The 20,823-nt window shown below is 42.0% G+C and overlaps 1 protein-coding gene across 2 annotated transcripts in view; it reads left to right on the top strand.

Moving 5' to 3' along the window:
- Window positions 1-16,825, top strand: part of ADAMTS12 (ADAM metallopeptidase with thrombospondin type 1 motif 12) — a 160,467-nt gene extending 143,642 nt beyond the window's left edge. The window contains exons 20-24 of one of the 2 annotated variants that reach the window (XM_039567189.1): window positions 4,274-4,426; window positions 7,029-7,202; window positions 8,806-8,952; window positions 10,683-10,836; window positions 15,425-16,825. In XM_039567189.1, coding sequence (XP_039423123.1) covers window positions 4,274-4,426; window positions 7,029-7,202; window positions 8,806-8,952; window positions 10,683-10,836; window positions 15,425-15,474 — 678 coding nt within the window. In that variant the 3' untranslated portion in view covers window positions 15,475-16,825. Of the gene's footprint in view, window positions 1-4,273; window positions 4,427-7,028; window positions 7,203-8,805; window positions 8,953-10,682; window positions 10,837-11,627; window positions 15,400-15,424 lie in introns of those variants that run through there. The other variant, XM_039567188.1, reaches the window with a different exon arrangement.
- Window positions 16,826-20,823: the final 3,998 nt, after the last annotated feature.

Below are 20,823 nucleotides of genomic sequence, written 5' to 3' on the forward strand. Positions count from 1 at the left end.
TATCTGAACTAATCACCTCATTTTTTGATCACCTTTTTTACCAAGCTAAACAAGGTCAAATCTAAAAATCGCCTAGCCCTGATCTGCCTCTGTGTCTCAGTATTGATGAAGAAGGGTATCTAAGGTCTGTTTCTGTGTACCTGTTTACTCTTGGGTCTGCTGGGAATGATTCAAAATCACAGAAATGCAGAAATGCAGGGCCAAAAAGGACAGCATGGGATGACTAAGTGTATCCCATGTCAGTGGAGGCACATCTAGACCCCCGAGATCGTGTTGGATGCAGACAGTGCTCTGTCGCCATTGCATCAGCACTTGTTCAGGACATACACTGCTGATGGCAGTTTGAAATTTCATGTTGTGCCTTCCTGTGGCCGGGTGAGAATGGCCTTAGCTTCCCATGTTCTAGTGGCACATGAAGCATTCCCTCCTGCACATATCGCCCTGTAAGAGAAGACCTGTGTTTAGATCTGCTTGGGTGGAAGAGCCTACAAGAGAACATCAAGGAAAGGTTGTGGCCCCAAGCCCACCACAGCCTGAGCAAAGGCCTGCAATGCAGAGATGTTACCTTCTGTCCTAGTCATTTGTTATCCACCTTGAAATATTTTCCTTTTACATAGCCAGCATCTTCCATACTGAAAATGAAGATTCTCTTTTTCATATGCAGGCTGTGGAGGACAATTATCTTCTTAATAACTCTTTTGGGGTCTGACTTCTAAATTCTTTTCAGATTTTCCTTGGGTTCTCTAAATATCTGAGGACTTTGTTGTTCTTGTCTGGTCTTGCTTCAGTATCATCATATATTTCTTTATCAGTGATGTTCATTGTGGCCCCAGCGGACACGTGGCATATAAAATGGAGTAGTTACTATAGTTTTATTTAATATCCTCTTTGTAAATGCAGAAATGAGATTTGTCTTGTTTTGCAACCTTCTTGCTTTGATTTATTCAATTTGTGGTCCATTGTAAACCCTGGATCCCTTCTACAGTATTTCTAGATCAGCAGAAGTTCTCAGTTACATTTGGGAGCTACGTGTGTGTGTGTGTGTGTGTGTGTGTGTGTGTATGTGTGTGTTTGTATTTATATTACTTATATTTATATTTATATTTATATGTACACACACATGTATGAGTGCATAAAAAGCTTTCCCTGAATGTAGCATTTTGTATCTATTTTTGTATTTCAGTCTACCACTTTCTTACAGTTTTTATTGTGAGGAGATGTCATCAAATCAGATTTCAACATTCCTTCCAACTCTCCTTACTTGTCATCATCTTCAAATGTCTTAAGTGCATACTGTCTTTCCTCATTCAGTTAGTTGATGAAAATGCTGAAGAGAGCCTGGTTTTGGACAGAGCCCTGCAGAATCATGTTTGAAATGTCTGTTCATTTTGACACTGAACCACTGAGAACCACTTTATCACAGTTTTTCAGTTAGTTGAACACCAATCTTGTAATTATTTCACCTAGACTGTATTTCCACCATTTGCTAAAATAATGCTTTGTGCAATCATGTAAAAATGCATCATACCAGCCAGCTCCTTATTTTCATTAAGCCATGTCCCCCTGTCAGAGAAGGATTAGACTCAATTGAGTTATTTCTTCTAGATAGGTCCATGTGGGCTTTTCTGTTGCTTTATCATCTTTGTCAGTATTTGCCATTTTGATCTTGATTGTTTAATAATTTGGTTTTTATCTTCCTGTGAAGTCAGCTTGGTGAAGCATTCCATTAGACCATAGATAGGACTTTTTATTTTCCTGGAGATAAACAGAAAGATTTTCTTATCGAGTCTGCTGGGACTTCTCCAATTTATTATAAAAATTAATTCTCAACTGTTAAAAGATTATTGAAGAACACTTGAATGAATGTAGAGATAAGGTTAATACATTTGATTTCACAGAACTGATGAAGTTAATTTGATGATACTTAATAAATCTAACTTTGTTGTCCTTTAATGATTTAGTCATCTTTTGCTATTCTCATTCAAGATGTTGTTTCTTGTTAAAATAAACTTTATGGGAAGTGTGGCACATTTAACTTATTTTTTCCAATTTGAAGAAGTGATGAAAAAGAGAATTTGTGGAGCCTCAGTCCTTGGAGATATTCTGAAGCCATCTGGACATGGTTCTGGGCAACTGCCTCTAGGTGGCCCTGCTTCAGGAAAAGTCCTTTCCAGTTCCAACCATTCTGTGGTTCTATTAGTAAGGTCAGCTATTCTCTTTCTCATTAAATAAAAGTTACCTATTTCACACACACGCCTTGAGTCTAACATTCACAGAACCTTTTCTTTTTGTTCACTACTTTTACTTACTTTTCAATGTACAGTTTTGTGACTTGTTTTTGTTCTTTCTGTGTACTCATCCTCAGTAAAACTTTGAGCTTGTTTTTAGAAGACATCTCTCCATTTCAAGACCACTGCATCTACCTGGGTACCACCACTTGGTGTTGCTACACTCTTTCTCTTTTAGTAGCTGCCAATATTCTGACATTGCTTTGCTCTGTAGGAGATGTCCATACTAGTAAATAAATAGTTCCAAGAACAGTGATCGTCACTGGATGGAAAGGTGTGACCTGTCCCATAACAGGGCTGGCAAGTGCCCCCTCAAGGAAGACCACTAATTTCAGTAGGGCAAAACAGTGCCCAGTTACACCAGTGCCTGTCTATAACTTTTACTTCCTTTCCTACTAGTTTCCTGGGCCATTCTGGGCTGTCACTTTTCCCTTTCTAAGAGCTTTCTGGATACCAGAGATACTTCATTACCACCAGATCAGCTCATTCTATTAGCACCTCTGCTATTGGTCATGTAAAGTCACCTGCACTTTTCCTCTTCTGGGATCGACATCTGCTGTGCCAAGAGGAAATCTTGGTTCCCAAATGACAAAAGGGAAAAGCAGTATGTCTTCAGAAACTTACTTAGCATCAAACGAGAGTCAAGAAAGCTAAGGCTTTATCCTCAAACCGTTTGCAGTATCATGCCTTTCTCTCTTGACCCTGCGCTTGCACACAGCAGGGTTTGAAAGAGTCCTGCTGTTCCACCTTCCTCAGACAAGAACATAAAGCTTTCTCAGTGTGATCTGCCCAGCATCATCCGTGGAGCTGTCTTTGGTCTTCTCACATGTGCTCAGAATGTGGCATTGGTCAAAGACTAAGCAACCTTTCAGTAAAGTCTTGGTGTTGTCTGACTGGTGCTGGGGAAGGCATCAACCAATCAGAAAGCAGGACAAGGGCAGTCCATCCTCTCAGTCAGAAAAATTGTTTTGGAAAGGTGTGTCACTAGGCATGCAGTTTCCTTTAACAGGACCTTTGTGGCCTCTTGGATACGTGTCTCAGGACTCTCCATGTCTTCAGTGTTGATTTTTTTTTTTCCTGTATTAGCTTCAGCTTAAGTTTCCTTATTTTTCCAAGGACACTTACTCAGCTTTCCATATTTAACTTTCCCACTTCCTCACAGGGAGTTCAAACCCCACAATAGCATTTGCATTCTTCATTGTTATGTTGACTTAATCCAAGATTATTTATGCTGTTTCCCGTGCCAGCTAAAGACTGCTTAGTGTGTGTTGGGTTTGGCTCTATGGGTGTAGTTCGCTGTCCCACCCTTTCTGAGGCAGAAAAAGGTAAATGGGCGTCTCCAACCACTTTCCACCCCTTCCTGCTTCAGAATACAATGACAGTGTTCGGGTTTTTTTGTGAGGAGTGTGCACTCTTGGGATATGGACTGGAATAATCAATATTATCTTTCCTCAGACACTAAAATCCTCCCAAATGTTGAAAACACTCAGCCACTTTCTGAATTAATAATTTAGAGAAACATTTTCCTGTGTAGTTTTCCCAAGATTCTCATGCATTTAAGATTTTCAGCATCATGCACTCAATTAACTGACCATCTCATCAGCAGTATGAGGTAGTATGAGGGGTAGAGAGGGCACAATGCTGAAAATTGGATGCAATTACATTTTATATGGGATCCCCAAAGATAAAAGAAGAAAACAGTGGGACAGCTGGTACAGATTTAGAATGTCTCAGTAAGCAGGAGTTTGCCAAAGAAAAGAAGTGTGTAGTATAAATCAGGATCGGTATTGTCTTAAGAAACCAAAAGAAAGCCCTTCTTCAGAATACTAAGTAAAATTTAGGTGAATCTGAAGTCTTCTTTTGAGTATCTCAGATAACATATGTCATCTAAAATGGCTCTAGATATATATAGGTTCCAGGATTGTTCCCAGAATGATGTACTAATTTTGAGTTTGCCCCTGGGCTTTCCTCTTGCCCTTGTGCAGTGCTCTACAACCTGTGGAATGGGGGCTTTCTGGAGACACGTGGAGTGCAGCAGCAGGAATACATCTCACTGTCAGGGCATGAAAAAGCCTGATCCTGCAAGGAGATGTTATCTCCGCCCATGTGCTAGCTGGAAAACAGGAAATTGGAGCAAGGTAACTTCATTCAGAGCTGTGTGTGAACAGTAAGCTTGCAAATTTCAGTGAGTATGAAATTCTACATACTTTATTTTTAAAACAGTTATTTACTCAGTGAATGCATACATGATTCCCAGTTGACTATTCAGCACTAATTTGCCTATTTCCTGACCAAGTTATATCTGGAAATACATCTGCTGTGAATTTTGTTCTTCCTGTGGTGGGTTGTCCTCATTAACTCTTGCCAAAGCAAGAGCCAAAGCAGGACTCACTGTTCATGTTCTATGGAGAGGGCAAAGCTGTACATAGTTGCTTGTGGCATCTTTTTAATCTCTGCCTCTAGGGGCATAGCCTAATTTTAAGAAGCAGTGGGAATTTGGAAGAGGGAGTTGTCGTGTTCCTATTCACCCTTGTCACCATGTACTATCTCTTATACCATATGGTCTGTTTCCCATCCACGTAACCTCTAAGTTTTACATTAAATAAAAAAACCAAAAAACAACAACAATGAAACAAAACAACAAACAAAAAACGAAACAACAACCAAAGAAAAAAGCCAAAAAAACTAAAAGCAAATTGTACTGGGGAGAATGCCTGCTATGTACAGGGTTCTGTTTGGTCCTAGTTTTGTACCCATGGCCTGGTCAAGGGACAGAAGAGTGTCCAGGCGGCTAAGTGGAACCCAAAGAATTGTGCTTGAGTTCCATCTTGGTATTTTAAGCTGTGTGAAGAGCACCTGGAAGGACTTTGGTGACTTCTTGAAGCTTATTACATTTTGTCTTCATGCAGTCTAAAAATAGAGTTTCAAACCACAGGTTACTTTTCAAGACTACAAAGAGATAAACTAAAAAATTCTGGTTTAAATATTGTTGATTTAATAAGGAAAAAGATAGGTGTGTCAAACTTTCTCAGTACAGACCATTTCTGTGGACAATGTTGTTGCCATTGGGCTAGAGGGCAGATTGATAGAAATAAAAGGTTATAGTTACAAAACCTGTGGTATTATTGAGCTCTTTGATGTAAAATTGATTTGTGCAGGAATTACATGCCTGTTTAGAAAGTTCAGGAAAGGCCAAGGCTTTATATAACTACATTTCAGCCTTCGAAATTAATTTTAAAAGATGCATAGACATCCTGCCCTCGCAGCTGCAGTAGGGCAATTTCACCTTCACTTTTTCTTCATAGATGTCATTGCTCTAGCAACAAGTGAATGATGTTCGTGTCACAAAAAATAGCTAGCAATCAGGTTTAGTGACAAAATATTACAGAAGCAAATTTTAAAAAATGTCGGTCCAGTTATGAAACAAGTTTGAGGCAAGAGGCTTCTCCTATCAGATTTGTGTTACCCTCCTTATTTTCCATCAAGTGAACTATACAAACCTAATTACAATTTCCTATAAAAATGACTAAATTCTGCTTGCTTTACAAGTGGCAATTGTATTTTGTTACTCATTTCAAATATTTTTAAGGGACCTTATCACGGCAAGATGGCTGGGTTCCCTGCTTGTGTAGTAGAGCTTTTTCTGCTCCTTTACTTTTACCTAATTTTTCCCCTCTCCTAAAAGAAAGGTGCCTCAGACTAAGTTTTAGCATCTGAGTTTAATGACAGATATAATTTGTATATATTTTGAGGCTGTTGTTCTCAGTTTCTTACACAGTCACTTCCATCCACTGTTTCTATCCAGACAGACAGAAACCTGTCCTGTGGACAAGAGAAAGGATTCCCTTTCCATCCGTTCTTCATCTCCTAGGAGAAGTATTGTATTCAGGTTCCTTGCTCAACTAAGGATGCTTATTTGTGCAAAGGAGAACAGAATCAGTTGCTATTGCATCATAGTGGTAAAAGAGGAAAGCTAATCTGAGATCATTCAACTGGTGCAGTTGGAACTGGCTTTAATTCTAAGTGAAGACAAAATACATATTTTTCCTTATCCCTGAGATAGCAAATTCAGTTCTTCCAGAGCAGGAAAGGTCCTGAGCCTTGGTGCCTGGGGACAGGACCTGGTGATGCTGCATGAGGCCTTGGAAGATGCTCTGGCTAGAAATTGGAGACTGGAAGGGCTCACTTAGCTCCTCAGCAGAGCCCTAAGCTGAGCAGTGACTTCACAGGCTGTGAGTGAGGCTTAGGGTGCCTCTCTCGTCCCTCCCATTCTCTCAAACTCAGGCTGCTCTTGGGGTATGGATCCTCCTGGTGCCATGGAGGTGCAAGGAAGGCGAGGCTGGGAACTGCTACTCATTCCCTTCCTCCCTCCGAAGCAACTAAGGAACTGACAATATCCCTGCATACAGAACCCGGTTTTTTTGTATTTATTGCATTATGACTCTTTCACTATGACATTTTTGGAAATAGCTGGCAAGATTTCCCAATTAAATATGTATCCATATTATTAACAGCCATAGCAGTGTAGGAGGGGAAGTACTTACATAGCATGTTCTGGGCTGCTGTAAGGAAAACCACAGTGTTTAAGCCTCACAACAGATTGCTGTTATGGTAAACTGGAAATTCCCTCTGTTCAGGATGCTCAAAGCTCAGGCTGTCCTCCTCCTCTGTGACTGGGGCAGGTACAGCCCCTCAGTGGAGCATCATGTGGAGATGTGCCTCTCTCTGTTTTGTGTACAGTGCTCTGTGAACTGCAGCAGAGGCTTCAAGACCCGAGACGTTCACTGCATTGATGTTCGGGAAAAGCGGCTTCTCAGGCCTTTCCACTGCCAGTTACTCAGCTATAAACCACAATTCAACACTAGCTGTAACACAGAGCCTTGCTTGCAATGGCGTGTGGAGCCCTGGAGTGAGGTACTGCTCTTTAAAAGAAACTCTGGGAACCAGCAATTTCCTTTCAGGTAACAAGCAGCTGTTAGATCCCATGCTGTCAGGTAAACTTCTGCTCCAAGGAACACGCAGCTGGTGAGTGCCACTCTGCAGTTCTTGTGTATGGCTACAGCAAAAAATAGCTGTTCATAAAATACAGGTGTTCATAAGGCTTCACAGAATCATTCTTAGAATTGCACGTGATTTACAGCTGGAGTTGTAAATTACTGTATCTTGAAAGAGAGAAGCAGATGACCTGAAAGAAAATTTTTTTTAGCTATCCTATTGGATCAGTAAATGTGGTTCATTTAGATGAATCCTTTTTGCTGCCATTTTAATGTTGCTTTCTCATTATGGTGAATTTAGGATTTTCATTTACACTTTTGGACTGAAATTTTATGGGGCCAGAGGCTTAGATCAGACAAGATAAATCTGACTTTTTGGGTCCCTTTGTAGTATACATCTGTGCCAACAAACTCGGAGGCAGCCAGGCACATATTTATGTCAGCTAAAGCACATGGTCTCGTTATATTTTAAAATTTAACCCCACTGAAAGCAGCTCTGGAGAAAGTGTCATGATATTTGCCTTGTGGACCTGATGCTTCAGGATTTTAAGGGAAGTGATCACATTTGCTTTGCAGGGCACTAACAAATCACACCTGGAGGAGACCAGGGTATGCTGTCAGAGCAATCAGCAGGGGTTGGAAAAATAAAAATAGCCGAATGATTACACTTGTTTGCCACTTAAACTACTTTATAAAAACACCAGTCCAACCCTGACAGTTGTCCTCATGCTAAGGACACTGGATAGAAATGGATTGAGAAGGTTAATTTATCAGATGTCAGATACATTGCTCTGTCCATAGGGTTGCAATTCCTTGTAGGAGGAACAATGCATTATTCAAAGTATATTTGGTACTTTGTTTCATGCCAGAGTGTATTTCAAGTAGACTCTACTACAGACTTAGTGAAAAAATAGTAAAATATCAGTGCATAAGTAATTCTAGAATATGGACAGAAGAATGTTTAAAAAATAACCTGGGTCACTATCTTTGTATGAAACTTTTACTGCCAAACAGTTCAATTTTTGTATGGATTGAATTTTAATTTCCCCAACCACCTCATAAAAATGAAATGCTGCATCTTATGAACTTGTTCTGTCTTCAGTTAGTGTTATAGATTAATCTTGCAGACACATGACTTCTAATCTTGTTCTTGTTAGAGAAGCTACTGGTGTTGGTGATGCTGATGAGCAGTTCTATGTTGCCTGTTCCGTGTAGCCACTTCTATGCTGTCCTTTAGTCCTTGCAGTAGGATGTGCCAGGAGCAGCTTTTCCCCAAGTAACAGCTTCTTCCCTGTCTCCTTCCAAGCACATGGAATAAGTGCCTCAGTGCAGACCTTTTCTTCATGTCTTCTTCATTTGATGTGCAAGCTAGCTCATATATCTTTCTAAACCCATGGGCCAGTGACACAGGGTTCTTGTTACGTGTGGCCCCACATTTCTGCATGAACATGTCTAGCTGTCTCTGTGGCCTGTTTCTGGTTTCTCATCCTTTCCCACCTCTGACTGGGCCCCTGTTTTGTCAGTGTTCGAGGACATGTGGTGGTGGCCAGCAGAAGCGGCGCATCTACTGCCCCCGGGAAGGGCTCTGTGACTGGACCAAAAGACCTGATGCCATTGCATCGTGTAACAGGCAGCCTTGCACACAGTGGATTCACCAGGCTTGGAGCCCGGTAGGATTCACTTTATTTCTGTCTTGTTTCTTGTCATATTGTTGGCCATATGTGGTCGTGTTGTGCACATGTATCTGAACTGCAGTACCTGTACCTGTACTGCAAGTACAGTTTCTTGTGCAAGAGAAGAACTTCTGAAAACAGTACTGAGCATTTAATAGCCAGCCTGTGTCCATTCCTTCAGGTGACAGATATTGTAGCTTCTACTTCTTGTTGCTGCATTATATGTTGCTGGAGGGCTGCAATTTTTATCTTGTCTAAGAAAAAAGGAGTTTCAACATTAACGTTCCTCCATTGCTCATTTGAAATTTTCCACTGTTTGGGACTATTGGAGGGGATTGGGTTATTCTCAAAACAACTTTGGGGAGTATTGTGCTTGCCCACACAAAGAGGAATTCTGAATTTTGACCAATAGCCTCCTATTTAGTACTTGGAAATCTTACTGACAAATATGAGGCATATTTTTGGGGAACCTTCCAGTATCTGCTATACATATTTATCTATAGAGAAATTGGTATATATGATAAACCTTTCCCTCCAGTTTCCTTAATCAACATTGCGTACATTACAAATACTCCTCCCAGGAGAATGGAATATTGAAGGAATGCTAAAAGCAGGAGCCACAAATAATGGAATGATGGAGTCTCATTTAACACAGAAAATGTAATGAGTTGGTTTTGACACAAAGCCATTAGATGAGACATGACTACAATGTAATGTAGAGTTAGTGTAACACTTAAATATGGAAGTGAACTGCATAAAATAGGCAATCGAATACCAAATGTTATAGCAACTATTTAATTGATTTATTAATCCCATATTGATGTATTCATTAATAATTTTACTTTATAAAAATATTTTAAACATAAATATAAAGTTGTTGCAAGAATACGTAAGATCTTTCAGTGTACCTCACACCAGTACTGTTGTGTTTCATGCACAGAGATATGCATTATAGAGGGGACAACTTGCAGAAAAATGACAGAGGTTCCACTTCTGCCTTCGTCTCTTGTGCTTCATTAGCTGACATTCTCTTTCTGCTGAATTATTTATCTCATTTATCTGCTGGCACTATTTATCTGTAGAGAAAAAGAATTTAAAACTAATTGGAATTCTGAGACACTCTGGGAAGTCAGAAGAATTAAGTACATTTACAGAATGGTACAGGACGATATTTTAGAAGTGTTTGGGTTTTATGGCCTTCTGTGTGCAGCCAGAACAAGGAGCTGGCAGTTCTTTTGTGGTCATAAAGAAAGGGTAACCACTGTTTAAATGCCAGGAAAGAAGCAAAACCTTTCTTGGGCTTTTATTAAAATCTTAGTTTGATCTTTTTTAGACCTAACATTGCAATCAGTTATTCATGTTTAACTTAGATAGTCAGAAAACACAGGAAGCAAAAAATGTCCTAATTTGTACTAATTTGGTTTACTACTCTGTTATATTGTAGAACTGGCATTGAAAATCTTCCTTTTCCTCCCTGTAGAAAACAGTCCTCTCCCTCTATTTACACATTCCAAGATGCTGTATTTATACTATTTACCCTCTACTGCATCCTGCCAAATCTGGCCAAAATGCGCCATGGAGGTGTCTGGATGCAGCAGACAAAGTACTGTAATGCCATTGCTTCTGGATCACATGGTAGTTTTAGCTTCCTGTTACACCACAGCTGGCATATTACAAAATTTCCATGTAAAAAAAGTTTCATATATGTTAAAATTACTTCTTTTCAGTGCACTGTTTCTTGTGGAGGGGGCATTCAGCAAAGAACTGTGAAATGCATGAATACAGGAACTAATGAAACTGAAGATGACAGTATGTGTGTGGATAAAGCCAAGCCCACGAAATATCAGAAGTGCAATCTGCAAGAGTGCAGGAAAAATACAGGTACAGTAATATACCTGCATGAAACAGTTTTCAGAAGGCGTTGTGCTGAGGTTCTGCAAAAACTGGGGACTGACTCACTCTGTCAACTTGTTTTGAGTACTGTGGGCTCAGTAATTACAGGTCAGCCTGGCCTGCTACTGCTTGGCTGCTCTGTTGGCAGAACCATGCTGTTGGGTCTTCCAGCTCTTTTGGCCTCATGTTGCCATGATGGGGAGTGCAGTCTCTGAGCATGCATCCCTAATTTATGATGCCACAACTAAATTACTAAGTCTGCTTGTATTGGCCTGTTTTAGGTAACTCAGGCTGCGTTGGGGACTGTGGAAGGACACATAGTGAGTCCAAAAGGATGCCATTTCTTAAGATAGATCCCTCTATGGAAACTGCAAATTCTGGACTGGAAGTGCAAGTAAAAAAATTCTTACAGACAGGCACTGTAAAAAAATCAGTGTCCCGTAGGGTGAGACTGTCCAAAATCAAGAGGTGGAGAGAAGTACTTTTGTGAGTCAGAGTGTCCTGTACCTCTGTCCTTCAAAGGCCCAGGGACCCAGTTGTGTAGATGGTTAATAGCCCAGAAAAAGAGGCATCAGGGGAGGCAGAAAGCTTACAGAAGGATACAGATCTTTATGTGTAGTCTGTGTACTGCTGTATCCAGCAGGTACCCTCAGGTAGGAACAGCAGCATCTCAGAGCCCTTCTAGTAAAGTCTTCAAAAGCCTTTTAGAGGGTGATCTTGCCTATACAGAGAGTATGTCAGCAAAATACAGCTAAGTGTTCTCATCTTCTTCACTACAGGGCTGCCCTGCAGCAAAGACCAGCTGTCGGTTCACTTCTGCCAGAGGCTGAAAGGCATTGGCAAGTGCTTGCTGCCATCAATACAGACTCAGTGCTGCTTCACATGTAGTCAGCCCCAGATTCGTAACAAAGCAAGACATGGGGATCTGCAAGGCTTCAAACAACAAAATTACATTAAATCTAGGAGAAAACCACCTCAAAACCCAGAAAACAACAACCAAGCAGCTTGGCACTAGCTGTTTTTATCTTGTTTCCTTGAATAGAGCTTTTGTTTACAGGTTTTACGTTCCTTATTTTTTTCTGAACCATCCAACATAAATGGAAATCTGTGATCAAAACTAGGAAAACACATCACCTAGGGTTATCAGTCATAATTTACTGCTTCATTTTTTTTTCTGTAGTAGTCCAAAATTTGTAACATAATTTACAATGTACCAGCAGCTAGTACTTCTTAGGCATGTGTAGATGCTAGAAACAGGCTTGCAAGAATTTTCTGATTTTTTGTAATGAATGTTTAACTTGTTCTTCCATCTCTTTTCTGAAACCCACTTGAAACACCAGCACTCGAGAGTGCTTAGTGAAGGTGGCCCTTGGGGCAACAGACACTTAACTGCCGTGGGCCAGTTCTCTTTATGCCCATTTGCCTTCCTTTTTTAAGAACCAAGGTGAAGTGGCAGTGTTTCTCTGAATTCATTGCTCACTTCATAAATTTAAAAGAAGAGTTTTATAGTATCTGTTTATGATAGGCAGGATGAATTGAAACATTGGTTTTTTCAGGAGGAAAAATCTTCTCTTAGTACTTGACTGAACCTCTGAAGGATACCTCATCCATAACGTGTTCTTGACAGTGTTCTTCTGCTACAAATGTCTTGCTGTAACCTGAAAACCCCGTCAATATGGGATGTTAAGTTCCCAGTTATGTTCTAAGCAACTTTTCTTGGTAGCACAAAAGCAAAACCATTTGCATCTACCACCTTAATAGAGTCAGGGAATCATTTAGGTTGGAAAAGACCTTTAAGATCAAGTCCAATCTCTAACTCAGTGCTGCCAAGTCCACCACTAAACCACGCACATCCCTAAGTGCCACATCTATGTGTCTTTTTTACACATTTAGGGGAGAAACCAGCAATATCTCTTAGACAGTTTTACACATTCCATCTGATAGAATAATTTCAGTGTAAAGAAAAATTTGGGTTTGCATATTTTTTGCTAGACAGGCAACAACATTCTGAAGTATCATCTGTAGTTCCTCTCCATTTAAAATTAACCATCTGAGGCCACTTGAAGTCAGGTAAAGCAACCAAGTCAAAACTATGGCCAGTCTCCATAGCTGCAGGTATTCAGACACGAATGATACAAGTTAGCAGAACATAAAAAGCTGTCAGGAATCTGTTGGAGCACAGAGGTTGCACCAGCTTGTTCTGCAGCAAAAATTTAACCTCAACACTTACCCTTTGGAAAGGGTGGTATTCTCTCTCTATTGACTTCTCACTTCCACCAGTTTTATGTTGTGGTCAGCTCCATTTGGTTCAAGAATATTACAGCTGCTGGGCAGAGGAACCAGGCACTGTAATGGGTTCCACAGTTTACGGCACAAAGAGTAAAGGAGTCACGTAGCGAGAAAGCGAAAGACTTCTAAGCAGATGTAGGTAAGGACAATTTGATGTTGAGTCTTTTGCATTTGAAAACTGAAATCCTTCTGTTCTTTGACAAATGACGAAGGAAGGAGCAATGAGACAACCCAGCTAAACAGGTTTTCTATTTTCATGTTAACTTTTATGACAGATTTCAACTTTACAGATTTAAACCTTTCTTGCAGCTTCACATGTGGCATGCAAGCATTTCAGCTGGAAATTTCCCATACTACATTTTGAAACCAATTTTACACCATCAGCATAAAGGCCAACTAACAACTGGAAACTTTGTAATTCACACAAATATTCAGTGATAGAGCTATCATTTCATCCACTATCTCCCAGCAGAGCATAAGCCCACATCCACAAGAGCACTACCATTCACTCACAGCAGACTTTTCCCCCTTTGTAAATCCTTGATCATAGTGGAGCTGAGGGCTCCTGGGACAGGAATCTGAGGCCCAGAATAGTATCTGCATAGCTTGGGCCTCAGGCATGAGGGCACCACTAGCTAAACAGCCTATCTGTTTTGCTAGTGAAGAAAATGCCAAAACAAACTTCAGGGAACCAAGACTGGACCCTTTGAACAAAACTGGGCATTTTGTAAAGAGCTGAACAAGAGCAGACATTTAGATTCCTTTGGAATTCAGTAGGATTTGGACACCTTGGTTCTTCATGCTTTTTTGAAAATCTCAGATTTGCACGCTACTTACCTTACAATTTCAGATTGTAGTGCAGGGAAATGTCACATTTTATGCAGTATACAGCGAGACGTGTGGTCATGAATCCAAGTGTCACTATGGTTACAGAACTATGACTAGCAGTAGCTTTTTTTCTAGACAGACCTTTATGAAAGTTAATAGAAGTATTTTAGCCTGGCTATAATGTATTAACCTAATGATGACCACGAGTCAAATTGTAATTTTTCAAAGGTTTGTGACCTTTGAATGAGGACTTACTTCTTCACTTGAAATCTCTGGGAGTTTGAAATATGCAGCATGGTGAGGTTAGATTTATTAACCTCTGTGATGGCAATATAACCCCAGGTTTAGGTGCTGATAAAACAAAATCCACTGTTAAAAATGTGGTGCTAGATTAATAGACATGGGGATGACTTGCAGTGGTGCACGTGCATGCATGCACACGCTCTTACAATAATAGATGTCTGTGGTGTTGCCGGCCAGCGCCAGACATGATGCTTTTTAAAGTTTCACAGTGTGCTTCTCTCCTTCTGGGGACCCTTTGAGCAATAGAAATCTGGGCAGGTCTTACTCCACTGGACACAGAAATATTGAATCGTGCAGGAGTAGAGGTGTCTCGCCTGATTCAGGAAGGATTTGGGCAGGGCTTCGGCTTGGGCTGCATTGTGTAGAGCAGTTTCCCAATAGCCAAACAGCCTGGACTGGTGGGCAGTGCAGATGTGCCTTACATTCCCAGAAGCATCCTATGGGATTTGGGCGGGACAACGTTCTGGGTCAGATTATTCTGTGCATAGAGGTACCTGCATAACATTTTATCCACAGAGGTCAGCAGAAGGAGGCTGCCAGGTATGTGGGCTAATGAGAAAGGAGCTGACCGAGTGGATGTGGTGCAGATGGGAGGAAAATGCCTGCAGGAGTTGTCCTTTCCAGTGCTCCTTAGGGCTAGTATGGAGTTAAACCATCTCTGCCTTCATTTTTTCTTCAGGGAGCTGAAATTTATTAATTTCATTTGAAATTAATGAAAAGTGAATAAATTATATTACAGACATTAGTCAAAATAGTCTTTCTACCCAGGGAAGTGCAGTCATTACTGTTGCTCAGCTTAAAACTTTAGGGAAAATACTGTGACAACATGAACTGTTTTAACAGAGCAGTGCCACTGCTATTATGACACAGCTGTTCTTAAGTAAAGGTGGATTTATGATCTGAACCCAGATGGTCATTAGTCTCAAAACTGAATTGAATACTAAGTGCAGAGGTGTATTATTATTATTATATTATCATATTAGCCCAAGACACATCAGCTTCAACAGATTGCTCAGGAAAAAATGTGTATTTTTCACATTCACAGCTTGTTCTAACATTTCAAGGTTTAAAAAGCAAACTATGATGACATATTTGTTTCAAGCTTCAATAAATGGCATTGCATATGTTTGATGGCTCTGATATTTTCTGTTTCCAGTGCAAGAAGATTTGTACAATGGAATTTCCAGGAAAAAACAAAAGCCTTAAAAATATATTTTATATGCCAAGGATCCCCATCACTGAGTTATTTTGGTGCTTGATACTTCAGCATAAAAGAGATCATTAAAAAAGGTGAGGAGAAAAAGCGGAAGAATGCGGCATGGTGCTAAGTATAAATACACACTAAAAGGCTTCATTATTTCCTATGAAATAGATGAAATCCTACCACATCTAGTCTAAGCAGTTATGTCTGTAATTTCTTGGCAGCAAATGTGTGTCTCTTGAAGAATTGTGTATAATATTACCATGCCTATTTGTCCCCCGCCCCGAATCTTCTCAACACTCAGGTTTTGCAAGTCCTGCTGGAGCTTATGCCCAGGAACTTGATCAGACCAACCCTGATCCTTGACATGCTGCCCAGGAGCACAGCTTGGGCAGAGAACACCATCGGTTCTCACTCAGTCACCAAACTCCACCCATGTATCCATCCATGGGCTCAGCCTCACAACACCCTATGGAAGTTGCAGGAAGTTGCTCCTTCTTACTTTAGAAAGTAAGTGTGCATCTCCAGCCCACAGGGGCAGCACTCTGCACAGGTGCTCCCAGGGAGAGGATTGAACTGATCTGAGAAGTGAGTGGAAGTTCCCTCTGCTTTGCAAAGTGCCATTAGGCATTCTTGGATGTCCCACTGCTCAACACAGCCTGACAAGCAGTTCCTGTGGTTGCTGCACTGTGTGGCACAGCTTGCAGCACTCCCTTGGCTCAGCCAAGCATGCAGCACCCACCAAAGGAGCTGCCTGTTGGCTGCCAACATTAGCTCAAAATTAAACCAACGTGGCGACAGGATGAGGCAAAAGAAAGGGATTTCAGGTGGGGTGTTCCAGACAGAGGCACTTGATGCAGCACAACTGATAGTTTAATTCTGTGGATATAGAAACATTACGTTGCAGAGTTAAGAGGGAGAAACTTCAGCACTGTTGAATGTCCTATCTTTGTTTTCAGAGGGTTATCATGTTCCCTGGAGAACAGGAGTTGGTACCAGACACCTCTCTTCCTGGGATTGGTTTATCTGATTGTGTTTCAGAATGGTGATTAGTAAGAAACATGGTTTATTGCTGCTGCCCAGCACTGCAGCCTCTCCAGCCCTTATTCCCTGCAGTAGAATATGGGCAGTTCACATGAGGATATTGCTTATTTCTGTCACTAATTGATCCCAGCCTCCTCTTTTCTCCTAATGAAGAAGTTCAGGTAGCTCCAGAACACTCACAGGAACAAAACCTGGGATGAGTTAGCCTACAGATGCAGTGGTTACAGCAGTAAGACCCAGGAAATGAGAAATAACCTGTGCTGGTTTGGTCAAATTTAGAAATACATCCTCTGAGAGAAGGCACAACCACCCCTCCCCCACCAGGTTCAGGAAAAATAAATTTTCCTTGAAGGAAAGTGAAAGAGACAAAAACTATTTGACGAGCACACAGGAAAAGGATAATAATGCTAAATAATAAAACCTCTCGCTCTGCTGAGAGAAACCTGGGAAAATTTCAGAGTTCTTCCGTAGATCTCTTTCCCCCTCCCTGGAGCTGGGACAAGGTGGTGGGCCCACCTCCGGGGCCAAGAGCTTGGTGGAAAGTCCTCCCAGTGTATTCCGATGTTGAAACTGTCCAGTAGAGAGAAAAGGAAAAAAAAACGAAGTCCCAGGAAAATGGAAGTTCAACTCTCCAAAGGAAAAAGAGCTGAGGAAAAAAAAAAAACTGCCGAAAGCTGGCTGGAAAGAAAAGCAAGCCGGGTGCTTCCCTTCCCTGTCGATCTCCTGCTGCAGCTGAACGCAGAGAGCCACCTCTATCTCTGTGTGACCTTGAACAAGCTGCAAACTGCTTTGAAGGAGTTCTGCTCGGTTTTTCCTTCCCCCTCTCAGGCTCAGTTTAAAGGCATAGAAAGGTACACAAATTAATTTCTGGGCATAGGGCAGCGATATGGGATACACATCATAAAGTCACCCCAAGACATAACCACAGGACCTTCAGAGTGGCCAACCACAGTCTGTAAGCTGACGTGTCCGGGATTTTAAAGGAACCTTTGATGAAAACCAAGAAGTTGCTAAATATCTGTGTTTCAGTCAATGCCTACTTGATATCACAAACTAATAAAAAAGAAAATTTTTCAATATTCTTGAAGGCTTCTCCTAATTCACTGTTACCCTTATGAGTCATCAAGTTAGCTTTTGCTAGATCAAAGTTAAGGATTTGGGACAGAGGAAAATAGTTTCCAGGAGGGATTGGATGTTTTGGAAGGCAGTCTTTTGCTAGATCTCTGGAGTTACCTCTAGCTCTGTCGTGTTACAAGCGGGTGAGAAGATGGTCTGGATTCAGTGATTCAGTGGCTTCAACTGGGATCTGAGGCATCAGAGAATGAATCATAGAATCACAGAATGGTTTGTGTTGGAAGAAACCTTAAAGATGGTCTAGTTCCAGCCCCCTGCTGTGGGCAGGGACACCTTCCACTAGACCAGGTTGCTCAAAGCCCCATCCAGCCTGGCCTTGAACACTGCCAGTGATGGGGCATCCACAGCTTCTGTGGGCAGCCTGTGCCAGTGCCTCACCACCCTCACAGTAAAGAATTTTTTCCTAATATCTAATCTCAGCCTACTCTCTTCCAGTTTGAAGCCACTCCCCCTTGTCCTGTCACTAGATGCTTTTGCAAATAATCTCTCTTCATCTTTCTTGTCAGCTTTCTTCAGGTACTGGAAGGTCACAATTAGGTCACCCCAAAGCCTTCTGTTTTCCAGGCTGAACAATCCCACTTCTCTCAGCCTTTCCTCACAGCAGAGGTGCTCCAGCCCTCTGATCATCTTGATGGCCTCCTCTGGACTGGCTCCAGCAGGTCCCTGTCCCTCCTGTGCTGGGACCCCAGAGCTGGATGCAGTGCTCCAGGTGGGTCTCAGCAGAGCGGAGCAGAGGGGCAGAATCCCCTCCCTCCCCTGCTGCCCACGGGGCTCTGGATGCAGCCCAGGACACGTTTGGCTCTCTGGGCTGTGAGTGGCATGGCTGGGGCATGTCCAGCCTCTCACCCACCAGTCTGGGCAAAGGGCAGTGCAGGTTACTGTGGTGCTGGTGTTAAGGAAAGCTCCCATTGCAACACTGGCATACTGGAGTGATGGCAAATGTGGCATTAATAGGGAGCTGCCTTAAGGAAAACTCCAGGCTGAGGGAAGCTGATCAATGAACTATCAGAGAGGAAATGTTTTATTTCAAGCCCATCAGGACTCGTGAACAGAAGTGCAGTGAACCTTCAAGCTCCCCCCATGCTTATTTATACAGATGGCAGTCATGGAGATACTATGTTTCCTGTTTATTCCCCTATATCTGCTATCTGTTTCATACGGTATCTGAACTAAAGAAGCTTGACATTAAATTCCCACTGTGTTCACTTGGAAGTATGTTTCCTTGTTATTCGGCTCTGGAAGTAAAAATATTGTCATGTTATAACATATGGGAGCATGAATCAGACTCATAACAAACAGTGCTGGGTGATAAAATTACTGTCCTGTGCTGCAGTGCCTATCTGAAAGATAAGGAATGGTGGTTTTCTGCAAATTCTTTTCCATGTGTCTCCATCCCTAGTCCCAGCCTTCATGGGACACACCCTGGCCCTGGTGGTCATTGCAAATCACTGGAGTAACAGACACACTGGAAGACCAGTGAGATTTTTGCTCCTAGCAGCTGTGAACATAGAAGTGACTGACTTCACCCTCCTGCCCATCTGATGCAATGTTGAGCCCAGCTGGTCTCGGCTTTGCAGCCACATAAAGTTGAAGTTTTGCTTTACATCTGAACTGAGGGGAGGCCATGAGCACCCCCAGGATCCAGCAAGAGGCAGGAGTTTGCTTACAGCAGATGTCCCTCACAGCAAGTGCTCCCTGCATGTCACCTGGAAACTGACAGTTCCCTGACGATCCCGGGTCACTTCATTTCTGTTCATGCCTCTCTTCCAAGTTTGTGTTTAGGCAAGGAGGCAGAAGGGATGTCACAGCTGCCAGATCCTGCTGTAGTTAATGGGAGCAAATACATGTCTTGGTAATTATTGTAGGTTACACGATCAGCAAACTTCAGATTTTGGCTGAAGCTTCCTGCTGGCACCGTCTGCCCTCCCACAGGGGTGGTCTGATTGACAAGGGTACCCCTGTTTACGTGAGGACCCTGCTGGGAGCAGGCAGTGCTGGCCTCTGTGAGGGTGCTGGGGATTTGGATCTGCTGCTCCTTCGCCTTTTCAACACCCACTCAGACTCAGCATCAGTCCGCCTGACCTGCAGTCACCCTCCAGATGGGAAATGTGTCTGTCAGGCCTTGCTGGATTCATGGTATCCCAAAGAGTAGTTGAGATGGGGAACACAAGAACATTCTCTGCTGAGCTCAACAAATCCTTTGAGCAATCCAAGTCTCAGGGTTCACTGAGCTGTTGTTATGAGCATGTGAGGAGGTAAAATGTGCCACTAATACACTGGAAACTTTGTTCAGGGAGCTTCTATTCTGGTGCTGTGACTGCTGTGGCCATGACCCTTACTGGGTCATCTGAAACTGTAGAAAGGTAATCAAAACTGGAGTTGAAATCTTCCATCCAGTACAGACAGTCCCCCCTACCCTAGGTGAAGAATTGAGTTTGTCTGTGTAAATTGGAAGCAGCATTGGGAGCAAACTATGCTAGAAAGCTTAGTTTCTGAAAAGTAGAGTATTGGAGTGTTTGAAACCATTTTTGCATTAACTCAGATTCCATGAGTAATCATGAGCAATGTCAAAACTGATAATTTCAGTATTTCTGGAATGAAAATTCCTTTTGAGGGATGTTGGTCAGTGCTCTTCACAGGACAGAAAATCTGTTGGGTGGCTCTGTCTACCAGCTGCCACTTGCTTGGAGTTCACATTTGAGTGAGTGAGTGCCTTCAGTGCAGTTTTGTGCAGGATGCTGGAGGGGTCCCCTTCCTGTCTTTCCTCTTGACAGATTTTTCCAGCATACAGTGACAATTATGACAGCACAAACAGCATAATGTCCTGACCATAGATGATCTGCTTGGGGTTTTTGTTTCAATAAATAATCAATCCACTAAGGAAGAAAGAGTTACCCAGAAAAGCTATTTATTTTCTGGTGGCCAGATATGTTGTGCTGGTTTCATACAGGAAATCTGCTCCACTCAGAACTGAAAGCTGTCTGTTTCCCTGGACGTATTTCACTGGCCAGTGGCTGTGGGAAGCTGGTGCTGAATTGGCTTTGCAATTACTGGGAGTCCCCAAACCGATTTCAAGTGTGTGTCTGACTGACTCCCACTGTTTGTGCACACACATGGGGCTCTCATGTGCTTGAGCCTGAAGACTTTTTATAGCAAAAGCAATAAAATAAATCTCT

The sequence above is a fragment of the Corvus cornix genome, chromosome Z, assembly GCF_000738735.6.
Source record: "Corvus cornix cornix isolate S_Up_H32 chromosome Z, ASM73873v5, whole genome shotgun sequence".
In the NCBI taxonomy this organism is placed as follows: Eukaryota; Metazoa; Chordata; class Aves; order Passeriformes; family Corvidae; genus Corvus; species Corvus cornix.